This window comes from Glycine max, chromosome 9, assembly GCF_000004515.6.
Source record: "Glycine max cultivar Williams 82 chromosome 9, Glycine_max_v4.0, whole genome shotgun sequence".
Lineage (NCBI taxonomy): Eukaryota > Viridiplantae > Streptophyta > Magnoliopsida > Fabales > Fabaceae > Glycine > Glycine max.
Genome location: NC_038245.2, coordinates 48,930,402 through 48,943,236, shown reverse-complemented (window position 1 = coordinate 48,943,236; position 12,835 = coordinate 48,930,402). Strand labels below are relative to the sequence as shown.

General features: G+C 33.7%; 2 protein-coding genes across 2 annotated transcripts; both read right to left on the bottom strand.

The window, feature by feature from the left end:
- Positions 1-600: 600 nt before the first annotated feature.
- Positions 601-6,607, bottom strand: LOC100527709 (ankyrin repeat-containing protein). The gene is made up of 7 exons (NM_001249358.2): positions 6,217-6,607; positions 5,275-5,705; positions 4,050-4,164; positions 2,451-3,125; positions 2,203-2,280; positions 1,620-1,733; positions 601-1,436 (listed from the first exon to the last, which is right to left on the bottom strand). Exons 1-7 carry the CDS (start codon positions 6,538-6,540, stop codon positions 1,173-1,175), a joined length of 2,001 nt encoding a protein of 666 aa, NP_001236287.2. The 5' UTR covers positions 6,541-6,607; the 3' UTR covers positions 601-1,172.
- Positions 6,608-8,420: 1,813 nt separating this feature from the next.
- Positions 8,421-11,435, bottom strand: LOC100787866 (fasciclin-like arabinogalactan protein 10). The gene has a single exon (XM_003534555.5). It carries the CDS (start codon positions 9,866-9,868, stop codon positions 8,618-8,620), a length of 1,251 nt encoding a protein of 416 aa, XP_003534603.1. The 5' UTR covers positions 9,869-11,435; the 3' UTR covers positions 8,421-8,617.
- Positions 11,436-12,835: the final 1,400 nt, after the last annotated feature.

Below are 12,835 nucleotides of genomic sequence, written 5' to 3'. Positions count from 1 at the left end.
TCAATCTAGAATTTTGTCCGCATGTTAACATTATTACGTAGCTAATATAATAATAATAAATTAAAACGAAATACAAGAACCCGTCAACCACATATTGATCATTGTACGATACAAATTTTTGTCTAAACTAAAAATATGCACAAGTAACAGTAGACAGTGTTGTGCCACTAAATTGTGAATCTAACTAGTTGATGCGACACGATGAATTTGTTTATAGTTTGTGAAGTAACGTAGCAACAAACAGGTGATTTACTTGACCACGCTTTTTTGTAAGCAATGGATGTATATGGAGAGACATTCTAGCCAGTTTCACAGGGGATAAAAAAACCTTAAATGTTTCACATTGAGATCAAGTTGTGTAAAGTACAGTCAAACCTGACATCAGCCTATCGCTTGAGCTTCATATTGTATAGTGAATAAAATAAATTCTTTTGCCATGCGAGCAATGTCACAAATTAAATTTAAAATCTCTACAAGTCAACACCATGCACATCACTTCACAATTGTGAGGAGGCAGCAACAAAATGAAGGTGTAAAAAGAGGTGAGACCAAATGTAATCAGAAGTTACAAGTTAAAAATTTGTTACTTAGGAATAATGCTATAGCAAATGATTTTTTTAGTATTTATATTTAAAGTGACATACATTGCTAAATATTAACCATTAATTACTAGTGTATGAAATACACCTCAAGTCCTCAACGAATCAACCTCCCTGATCTGGTTTAAAACAGGCAATACATGCTGCCTAAGACCAGAGGATTCACGATACTTTGAGGCCCGATGCCTAGTAAAATATCGTCAAAGAGACTAGACTTCCTACAGAAACCCACACAGGGAAAAATAAAATCAGATGATACAAGATAAATGTCAAGTGCACTTGGCCATTTGCTATGTGCATGTTTGGCACGGCACAAAGTGTGGGAACGCTCTTAAGATAGCTGTTATGACTCTAGCTGTATCAATGTTGTTTGGAAAACAATTTCTCGTACCTTTGAACATCATCAGCTCATGTTATTTACCATTCCAGTCCTTCTACCATGGCTGCTCCCCACGCCTCCTTATTTCTTTCCCTTTCTCAACCCAAAATTACTTGATACCAAATAAAAAACAATGGATATTCGGAGCAAGCTTGACTTGCACAAAAGAAAATTTTAAATATCTAAACACATTGTCATTGGTCTTCTAGGATCTCCCTGTGTACATGCATGCATGATGTGCTGCAGTATTTGTAATTATACCGGTGGAAGGGAACTTTACCAGCAAGTGATGAATTACAACAGGAACAGTAAATGTCACCGGCTAATCCACTTTTAGGTTCTGACATGGTTGGTGCAGTGGTTGCACTATTAGCTTGAATTTTGAGGGCAGCTATTCTCTTCTCGGCAGCAGCTGCTCTCTTTTCTCTTTCAGCAGCCTGTGCCATTCTTATTTGGTCCTGTTTTGGAAAAAAATGAAATTTTAAACAGTCCCTGTACAGTCAGCAGTTATGAATGGAAAATGTTCAGACAGAAGAGTTACATAATCTCATAAATGGGTAGCATGATTTCAACACATCATAAAAGTTACAAAAGACATGGCCTTTATAAGATTTTCAGCAAGCAAAAAATCAGTATCTAACCTCTTTGGATAATTGCACACCACTTTTTAGTTGAGATTGTCCCTTAACCGATGTTGAAGCAGTTACTTGCTTCTCTATAGTTTTCGAATCATTCTTAGGCAAGGTGGCTTCAACCTGAACACCACGTTCAAGATTCCTCAGAATAGTATTTTTTTACCACAGTTCACAAGAATGATGAATAATGAATAAAAAAGTATGTGTGTAGATATATATTTATATGATTGGAAATGCAAAATATGAAAAATCAAAGCTTATCAATGAAAATTCTTCAGAAAAAAGTGTAGATGGCTGAGGTATTGGCCTAGGACTGAAATCACAAGCAACAGAATAAAGCACGACAAAAAAAACTCACAAATTGGTGAAGTACAAGTTTTCCTTTCATTTTCATAATTCAAAAATTCACGAAAGTTCATTTGTTCACTTGCCCAAGACTCAATCGTCACAAGCTAATTGCATGACGTTTGGTAGTCAAAGGTGGAAAGACAAACAGAGGAATGTTATTCAAAGGAGCAGGTACCATTTTCGCCAAAAAATGAGGTCATCATATAACATGAGTTGAACATTGAAACCAATTAAGATGTACCTGAGCCTTCTTTTCTTTTGCTTTACGCAATTTCTTTAATTCTTTTGCTCTAGCTTTTCTCTTAGCATCTTTTTCTGCCTGTACTAGCATAAAATGAGGTAATCATTACATTGAGATGGAACTTCTTAGATTTGGTCACCAAAATCAAAATTTTAAGATCATTAGAGAGAACAATGTGGTTAATACAATGTAATCATTTAGATTTTAAATCATAATTCAAAACTTGTTTTAACAAGTAGCAGAATCACCTGCTTAGCAGCTTGTGATTCTTCCATTTCTTTGGTCAATGCACTGGGCACTTTTGCAGCTTGCCAATCCCATTTGTCAAGATTTGACGCCATAAACCTTCTGAAAGTATTCCTCACTTCTTTGTCATGTGCCAACATATATGGGGTCCTCCCCCTTTCATCTTTGATGCAGGGATCCAAGCCCTGTTCCAAGAACTCTAAAACCTTTAGAGAGTCATCCGATTGTGCTGCCTGATGTAAAGGAGTTGATTTACAAGATAGATCATCCTCACTTTCTCCATTACTTGAAATTGGGAGTTCATCATTTTGTTTACTTGAAAAAGCTTCAGCTTTATCTTTGTCATCCAACTCAGCCATGTCCCCCTTGCTGGAGGTTGGACTGACATTTATTTTAGAAATGTGAATTGATACTGAATCCTCTTGGTTGCTTTGCAAAACTTCCTTTTCATCTGCTTCATAGGTTACCTGGATCAACTGGCTATATACCCGCTTTGCTTCCCTGAAAGTAGGCCTCCGAACAGTCAAAGCAATATTTCTAATAGCACACTGCTGATTGGTAAAGTACGATCTCTCTCCATCATAAAGCAGTTGACGACTACTTGAAGGTGCATGTATAAAAATGCAATTGGAAGCATCAAAATAAGGTTTCCAATCAGTGAACAGTTCATGAACTTCCTAAAACATTGGCAGGCCAATAATCAGTCCAGATTTACATATCGGTGTGCACAAATACAAATGCACTCACAGTCTCGCACACAAACAGAGAAGACAATAAGTAAGAAAGCATTTTCTACATCTCCATGTGCGTTCGAGAATGAATAATTAAGTAAGAAATGTAAGAACCGTTGTAACAATCGATTTGCCAAAATTCATGACCAATTATAAGGACCCATTTGCTTTAAGAAAATGATTTCTATTCTTACTTCCGGCTTTCACAAATAATTATAAAAATGTCACCTTGTTTTTATTACATTTCCTATTTTCAAATATTCATACCAAAAAGGATGAAAAAATATTTTGTTGTTCTCACTATTTGCCATAAAAGCACAAACAAGGTGACACATTTTGTAATTATTTGTGAAAACATAAAATGTTTTCTCAAACCAAATAAACACTAAGTAATCATAAATGCTATTATGGGTTCAAAAATTTTGACAAATTAAGCATTGTAGCTGTTACCTTAATTATAAATAATTGAGAGAAGGCAGGCTACGCTATATGAGGAGAAATTTTTGGTACATATAAAGTTAATCATATGGTATACATTTTCAATATAGGAAATAGCACAATAACAGATTATATTGCCCTTGCCCAAATAAATTAATAAAAAAATTCAGTAATTTTCTAAAAATACCTTACCAGAATAATCTCAAGTAATTATAATTTCAAACATACAAGTTCCCACTTCCCACATTTGGAAATGAAATACGAAAAAATAGCACCATTTTCAATCGTTTATTAACTTGTATATAACTAGCTCCAATTCAAAGACTGCAACACAACAATTGGCTAGCATGGAATTATCAATAAATAAATAAATTGGCTAGCATGAAAATAAAAAACTTGGCAAGCAAGACAATATAGCTTTGATTTGAACACCTTCTTCAATGCGATTTCATTATATCGACGAAGTGAAGCCCCAGCAGAATGAGCAGCCCTGCCAGAAGCATCTTTAGATGATTGTTTTTTTCCTGCCTTCGCCCTTACAACATATCTGTATAAGAATGATAAGAACTTATGAGTACAAACAAAAATAAAACTTCTTTTACAACTTTTAGCAAATAGAAACTAGTAATAATAAAATGAATAAGAAAATAGTGACAAAGGTATTTGGTCAATTGGGAAGTACAATAAATGTTTTACTGCCTTAGGAAATAAAACAGGGACAAGGAAATAAAAAAAAACTGCTGAAAAAGTTAATCAACTACTTACATAAGCTCAAACACAAATAATACAACATTTCACGCATTCTCCTTCCAAAACTAAGTGAAACAGACTACAAGAACAACATTTGTTTTCATTCAGATAGAACTTATTGCACCTAATCACTTGCTTGTCTATTCCTCATAATAGATAGCTAAAATGAGAATAACTGAAACAGTAAAAATTGAATCAAAGTTATATGGGATTTAATTTAATGCCTCAATGGAAAAAAGAAAAAGATGTCTGTATGAAAGGTGTTGTCAACATAATAAGGGTAGTTCCTAATGTGAGAGTATTGGATTATGCCTGTACTCCAATACTCTAAGGAATGAGTAGACAGGATTTTTGTGAAATAATGCTTTTGAGGGATTATAGTGATTGATACTTGAGAGTATTGGAGTATGCCTATACTCATGCAATGTTGTCTACAATATGCTAGGAAGGCCCAGCTGCTGAGTCAACTGTAGCTAATCTCTACCATATATACTCTAACAACAAGGGGTTTTATGCATACAATTTCACCCAAGCTTTACAAGATAGGCTTGCAACATTACATGTCACGGAAGAAGCATGAGTTTTGACAGTTAATTCTCATGCTAGACTCGTCCAGGTAAAAGAAAATCAATTGTGTGAACAGCAAAAATTGACCCAAGTCCTAACACAAGATTTCCAACAGACTAGACCTCCAATAGGACAATAATCGATACAGATACATGCTTCACAGATATTCGAATATTAGTCTTAATGCACGGTTGAATAGTGTATGCATTATGCATATAATATTCCCCCTCAACACAGTCTGCCTAAATGAAACTAGAATCATATTCATTTTTTATTGAATAATACTCCCAAATATTATAACAATTTTTCTATTTATTGGTAGCAAGAAGCATATTCTAACCTGTGAAATGTCTTGTGAGCCACAACAGCATCACCGTCAAAGACACAACCTGCGAAGTGCCCACCAGACGCAAGCAGAACAATCCTCAAATAGGTATTGTCTCTGGGCTCAGCAGTCAAAGATTTCAACTTCTCAACCACTTGATTCTCAGCCTTTTCATTATCATACAATACATTTTCAGTCACATTCATAATCAAACACTTCCAGACAGAAACTCTCTGCCCTGTCTGAAGACGGAAGAATAGTTTCGTTTTAAAACTTTTGCTAGATTTGTCACACAATACACTTTGACTCTGAGACTCAGTTTCACTATCATCGTCAATTTCTGATCCTGATATACTTGACACATCATAGTCTTTGACAAATTCAGATGTCAGAACCTCAAAATCTTCTTCCTTCACAATATTCTTTCCAGCAATTGTCAGCTTCACCTATAATCAATACAACCCGATTATAGAAGCTAAAGGATAACCACTAGAATCTACTCATATCCTTAAACCACAATGCACATTGTCATTGTGTTAACATTTTGAATTTACACATAAGCATATTAAGTTTCCAAAAAACAAAACAATCGGAATAAGTTTTAGCTGGTATTCTAAATTTTACCTAATTTCACTGAAAACAGAAGCACTCAGGATTTTTATTTTTTATTTTTTATTTTTGAAAAGAAGGATAAAACAAAATTGAAATTTCAAAATTTTTCTTTTTTATGAGTCTAGTTTTCATGCATTATCTCTATAAAGATTTTTCCATTGTCAACTAATCAGAAATCATTCTATAAGTAGTTATTATAAACCTCAACAAACTTATCATACATACTAATTAGTTACAATATTAGTGTACTCTAATTAAATTATCTTTCTAAATGCAAAAATGGGTATTCTAAATTTTACGAAAATTCACTGAGAAGAGGACTGTTCTGGAGTGATTGAATATTACGTTGAATCGATGAATGTCGGATTTGAAATGGGAACGCTGGTCCTGAAGGGAATCGAATTGAGTCTTGCAGGTATTGCAGGTCCACCTAGGCGCGGAAACGACCGCGTTTTGAGGGGCATCCAAAACGACGTCGTCGTTTGAGGATGGTTCGAGGGTTTGGGTTCTGGATACGCTGTAGTGGTCGGAAACGGATGAGTGAGGAGAAGGGAGAAGGCGACAACAATCGAAGAAGTTCGGTGGAACTTCGAAGATAGAACGGTGTCGTTTCTCCTGTAACGACGTCGTTGTGTTGGTGGACTTTGTTGCAGGAAGATTAGTCACCATAGTAGCTGTCGATATCCAGAGAGCCTCCGAAGCAGCCTCACAAAAACGGAATAAATAGTTTACACCCAAATTTATCATTAAAAAATTAACGTTTTGATCATCAAAATTTTTTATAATAAAAAACATTTTTCTTTTGAAACTTGAAAGAATGGTTATCAACATTTTTTCTATATCTACCAAATGTACATTTTATTTCTTAGGTGAACAATTTTTGTTTTTATATTTTAACTCTTATGCCTCCATTTTGTGACAGCTTTACATTACTGAAATTTTTACTACTTACTAAAATAAAATAAAAGTCAGACTTATGTTTTATCTCATGTGTTATATTTATATTCTTTCTTTGTAAATTAATTATATAGAAAATTGCATTACCCATTTGTTGTACAAGTTTAATACCGTAGGAAGTTCTACTTGTACTCCCTTTTCCTCTATGCACCTTCCCACTTTTTTTTATATTCCAAAAGTTAGTTTCTATAATAGAAAAAATAATTTCAAAAACATTTTTTTTAAAAGATCAAGAAAAAAAAAAGCAGAAATTATGAAGATAAGAAAAAGGAGTGCCAGAAAACCTCCCAAATATTACTAATGAAAAATGTCATTATGAAGGCATGCACATAGTCCACAACAAGACTAGATTAATAGATTATGATTTGTATGAGTATGGGACATAATCATGATGACTGAAGCTTCAAGAAAGTAATTTTCCAATTTAGTGATTCTTTTTTGGAAGAATGGTAGTAGAAATCTCTTACAAACACCCAAAGGTCAGGATGAAATTGTCTGTCTGTTGATGATACTCTAACTGCAACCAAAGTACATTACTTCCTAAAAGCCAAAGAGAAAAATCTCCATGATTCGTATCATATTCATGTGGCCACACTCAAGCACAAGTGCACAACATAGCTACAAGAGATGGTCAAAACTCAACTTTTATAAAAGAATCAAATTATGGCGTGACATGCGCCACGTTGTTAACAACAATCAAATTATTACTCTAATTTTATGAAATCATCCTTAACACAACATTAACTCCTAAAAGTATCATAAAATGGTCACTTTTTTCCTATTATCTATTCAATTTTAACTCTGAACAAATCAAGTAATCTGTGATGAAAAATAAGTCATGTACCAAAAAAATGATTAGTGCACATACATAACAAATATATCAATTATTAATTTATCAATCAAGAACTAAACTTACTTCCTTTACTTTTATTCACTTTTAAAAGCACCGAATTCCTAAATAACATCTACAACTCGACTTCAAGTTAATTATTGAGAGAGACTCTTTGCAATTATTTTAAAATTTAAACAAAACAAGTTTTGTTGACACAATCACACTAATTTAAATTAACATGGCTAGTTTGCCGCTGAAATTCAAGAAAAAATGACGAAGTTCAAAATCTTAAAATGAAGATAAAAAAGTTCCACAAGAGGAAATATTTTTGACATCTTACTAATTGTTAACTATCATAAAGTCATACTTCTCATTATATCAATACTAACTGCTAACAATCTAACACCATTTTTTCAAATACAAAGAGAATCAAAAGAAATTGGATCAGTGCGTTTAAAATCTTCAACAAAAACTCGCGCGTGCGTCGCCTAGATTTCTAAACCATTCACGAATATTAAAAAAAAAATGTCAGAAAATGTAAACTATTCGCCGCACAGTCCTCAGAACCAGATCTGAGTTCTATAAAAAAAAACACACACACATTAAAATGCGATGGTCCTCACTCCGCACCAAAGGAAACACGTAGGACCCACTCATACTCCACCACGTGGCCTTCCCTTACCCAGAGGATAACCCATTCCACAAAATACTAAATAGAAAGCACCACACCAGATACCACCACCCAAAAAACACCAGAATCTTCCATAACTCAGAAATTAAAACTAAAATAAAAATACACAACTAACACGCCCTACATCACCACATGCCTGAATTAATTTATAACAAAATAAATAAATAAACCAAATTCCCCGTCCAATAATATCCCGGAAAAAAAGCGCAAATTAAAAAAAAAAACTAAAAAAACACTTACAAAACAAAACCAATAAAATATTAAAATTACATAAAAGTAGCAGAAATCACAAATGCAGACAATGCAGACACTGCAACAGTGAGAGCCGCAGAAGCTTTCACGTGAACCCCGTCATTCTTACCGGCGGAACTACTCCGCTCAGCTTCTGATGATGGCGCTTCCGCCGGAGCACCAGCGGGACTCTCTCCCGCGGGAGCCGGAGGCGACGCGGGAAACGGCGAAGGCGCTTCCGCCACTGGTGACGGTGCAGGAGTAGGAGAAGAAACCGATTCCGGCGCCGGAGCGGGAGACGGCGACTTCGCGAACAGTTCCTGCGGAAGAAGAACGCTGTCGACTGAATAAATCGAAAGCGGAGAGGAATCCAGAATGGTGTCCGCAATCCTCGACGAATCAACACCGGTGTGTAACGTGAGGGAATCTCCGGCGACGGAAACGGTCAAATCGAACTTTCCGGCGCCATTGGAAGCGAGAGTATTAATGGAATCCTTCGTTGTTTTCAAAGATCCAACAGGAAGGTACTTAGCGGCTGCGTGATACTGTAAGAGCGAAACCACTTCAGCGTTCGTGAGCTTGCTCAAATCAGGTACTCCTTTCGCCTTAAACGCTTCATCGTTAGGAGCGAAAATAGTCAAACCTTTATCCGCCGTTGCCTGAAACGTTTTAATGAGTCCGTTAGAGGAGATAAGTGAGGCGAACGTTTTGCATCCGGCTTTTTCGATTAGCGCCGTTATGTTAACGTCGGCTGACGGAGGAGGAGCCGCGAGGATCCCCGGCGCCATTATCGGCGCGCTGATTTCGATGACGGAGATGTTGTAGGGGATACTTTTGACGGATTTGATGTAGGAGGAGTCGAGTTTGGAGCCGGGAGCCGCGGAGCCGAAGCCGACCTTGCCGCCTTTGAGGTCGGTGATGTTGACGGAGCCGACGTTGCCGTTGGCATTACCTGTGGTTTGGTAGAGAGTGGTGGAAAGAGTGGTCCCGTTGGTGATCTGGTGGAGCTTTGTGTTGTCGAAGTAGTCGAGGAGGATATGGAGGCTGAGGAGGTTCTTGACGACGGAGAGGGGGTGTTTCGCGGCGACGGCGGAGAAGGCGGCGTTGTTGAGGACGAGGACGGTGATGGTCTGGCGGGTGTTGATGTCGCCGGCGAGGCCGGTTTGGGAGAGGAAGTCGTTGAAGTCGCTGTAGTCGGGGTTGGCGGCGAGAATGTCGGTGATGTTGTGGGCGGAGGCGGTGGCGGCGAGGAGAGTGAGGACGAGGAAGGGGAGCAGGTGAGCCATGATGGAGAGAGTAGAGAGTGGGAAGTGGGAGTGAAAAGTTAGAGAAGGAGTTAAAAGATGGGATGGAAGAGTCTGGTTAGGTTAGGTTAACCATGGTTAAAGATTTAAGGACATAAAGGAAAGGAAGTTAAAAAAAATATTAGGAATATATTATTTAGCATATTTCTTTAAATACATCTCTCTAATTTGTTGGAATTATTTATTGAAAAATATAAAATAGAAAGCATCATTAAATATAATATAATATAATATAATATCTATCAAATTTTATTACTTTTAATAAATTTTTATTGATAAAATATATTAAATTTTAAAGAAAAGTATGTTAGAGAATATATTACTAATTAAACAAAGCATGCATACGCGGTTTTTTTTTTCTTTTAACGTCGGGGTTTACTGGTTAAGAACTAGTTTACGATTTTCTCTATGAATGCAGAAAGAGTTTAATTCTGTTTTAAAAGTAGTTTTGAATTAATCCACAAGAAATGGTAAAAGTATGAGATAATACAAAAAAGATTGGTGAACATTGATATTGATATCTGCTTGCAATAAAGAGATAGAAAGTGTATTGAAAGAAATACACGACTCGTGAGATAAGTGTAACTATATGTAATATAGTGTGATTGAAAGGAAAATACTATATAGAAAAAAATATATACTAAAGTATATAATATGTCAAAATGTACACATATTGTAATAGTATAAATGATAATAAATTAACATTTAAATTATTTTAAAATTTAACAAGTAACAAGTATATTATATATGATGGATTATGATTGGATGAGCATGTAAAAAAATTTATATTATTAATATATAACACTTTTTTTCGTTGTTATTTTAAAAATAATTGATTTAGTTTATTTGTTAATTTATAACACTTGCTGGTATAAATAGAAACTAACCATAAAAATCCTGACCACCAAAAAGCTTACGTAGGAGTATTAGTTATTGATTAGATTATAATGTAAAAATACTTTAGACTCTTAATACACATCCTACTTCAGTGTTTCCTCTTTAGTTAACACATTTTAAATAACTAACTTGATTCTATAAAGTAACAATCGATCATTAACTCTTTTTTATTTATTATTATTATACAAAATCTCGATTATAACCTTGAGAAGCCTTCATCTCAATCGATCATAGTAGTATTGTAACGCACTACTATGAGTCAATGCATGTCGTAGGGTGTTTTGGCATTAACGGGTTTTAACAAGGGAATGGTAATAAACTAACCATGGTTAAGTTGTGGAGGGCCATGTGAGGGGGGACAAGGATGATTTGGTCACAGCTGGAAAATGGAAAGAGGGGTCGTGGCATTTGTTGGCTTGGTTGCTGCTCTTTTGGTGAAATGACTCGTGTGCCCTTGTCCCATTCTTCTGTGTTTTTCAAAGTTTTTAAATTGTGTTTGGGGTCTTATGGAACGCTGTCTTGCGTGTGTTTGTAAAGTTCTAAGTTCGAAAACCACTGCAAGGGTTTTTGTAATTGTAACGTTACCAACTTTACCAGAGTATAATAGAATTGTTTGGTTATGTTTTTTATACTAATAATACATTTCATTAAGTGATAGTGATATTTTATGAATTTGTCACTTAACCGATAATATGATAATATGTTAGAAAATTGGAAAAAAAATATATTAAAAATATATAAATATATATATATATATATATATATATATATATATATATTTATAAGTATCTGCTAATAGTTTTGTAACCAAGAATAGAAAGAGATTTAGAATTATAAAAAAAAAATAGAAGAAGATTTGGGAGTCGTCTTGATGAATGAAGAAGGATTATGGGTGAATTATGAAGAATTTTTGTAACCAAAATAAAAATAAAAGACTTGCCAATAACATATTTTTATGAAAAAAATGTTGATTAAATTTTATGTAAACTTTATCAGATGAAAAAGAAACTCGTGCAATTTAATAGATTTTACATGAATTTATCAAATAATAATCATACTTAATATTAATAAGAATCCATATTAATAGATTATCCATGGATAGAGTAGTGAAGAGGAGAGAGGGAAAAGACAAAAGTCAAAATTGATTATAAAAATTTCCATTCACTTGTAGTATTATTTTACCAACTTAGCCGACTGACACATTTAATTTTATTTTTTTCTTTATGTGAATGCACATTTAATTGTACTACTACTAGTATGTATACACGTATGAAATCAATTATAATTTTTAAATTAACTTTTAATTTTCATTAATTTTAAATATTCACACTATTTTTAATTATAAACTTAACTATTAATATATAATAACGATTCATTATCAATAAAATATTTATGAATATTATTTTAATTAACATTTAATATTTCATTTACATTACTATTTTTTAAGTTGTTTCTATTAAAACTTATTTTTATTAATAAAAGAATTCATCATCGATTGCAAATTGAAATGTAAAAGATAGTATATTAAGGGAAATGTGTTATTAATTAAGCACGTACTAATCAAATTAAATGGAAATTATTCAAATATTATTTTCATTGGAAAGAATAAAATTCAAAATGCGTTAAAATAGTAATAACTTGTGTTATATAAATGTATATTTTTATCACTATTTATGATCAATGCAAGCAATATAATTTAACTTTTAAAATTTATCTAGAATGAATGCATTTTTATGTGTTATTTATTTTGCAAATTTGTATAAAAATAACTATAAAAAAATTAAATTTGTGTCGCTAAAACTTAAAAGTATAAGATAGTTAATTTTCTATATTGATATATTTAAATGGGAATAAAAGTTAAGTTTCCTTTGAAGAGGGGGGGACTGCATGAATCGAATCAACAAGTGACATGTTTATCTTATGCAATTTTAAATATTATTCGTTTAAATTAAAATTTAGTTCAAAGTTTTCTTTTAAATATTTATTGGCATTCGAATTAATTTCAAAAGGCATTTAGTATCATCCTTGTTAGTTATTTATAACATATATTAT

Coding starts and splice junctions, on each gene's coding strand:
- LOC100787866 (XM_003534555.5), bottom strand. CDS start 9,868: ATGGCTCACCTGCTCCCCTTCCTCGTCCTCACTCTCCTCGCCGCCACC.
- LOC100527709 (NM_001249358.2), bottom strand. CDS start 6,540: ATGGTGACTAATCTTCCTGCAACAAAGTCCACCAACACAACGACGTCG. Junction 5,706..6,216: donor CCGACATTCATCGATTCAAC/GTAATATTCAAT, acceptor TATTGATTATAG/GTGAAGCTGACAATTGCTGG. Junction 2,281..2,450: donor AATCACAAGCTGCTAAGCAG/GTGATTCTGCTA, acceptor ATGCTAGTACAG/GCAGAAAAAGATGCTAAGAG.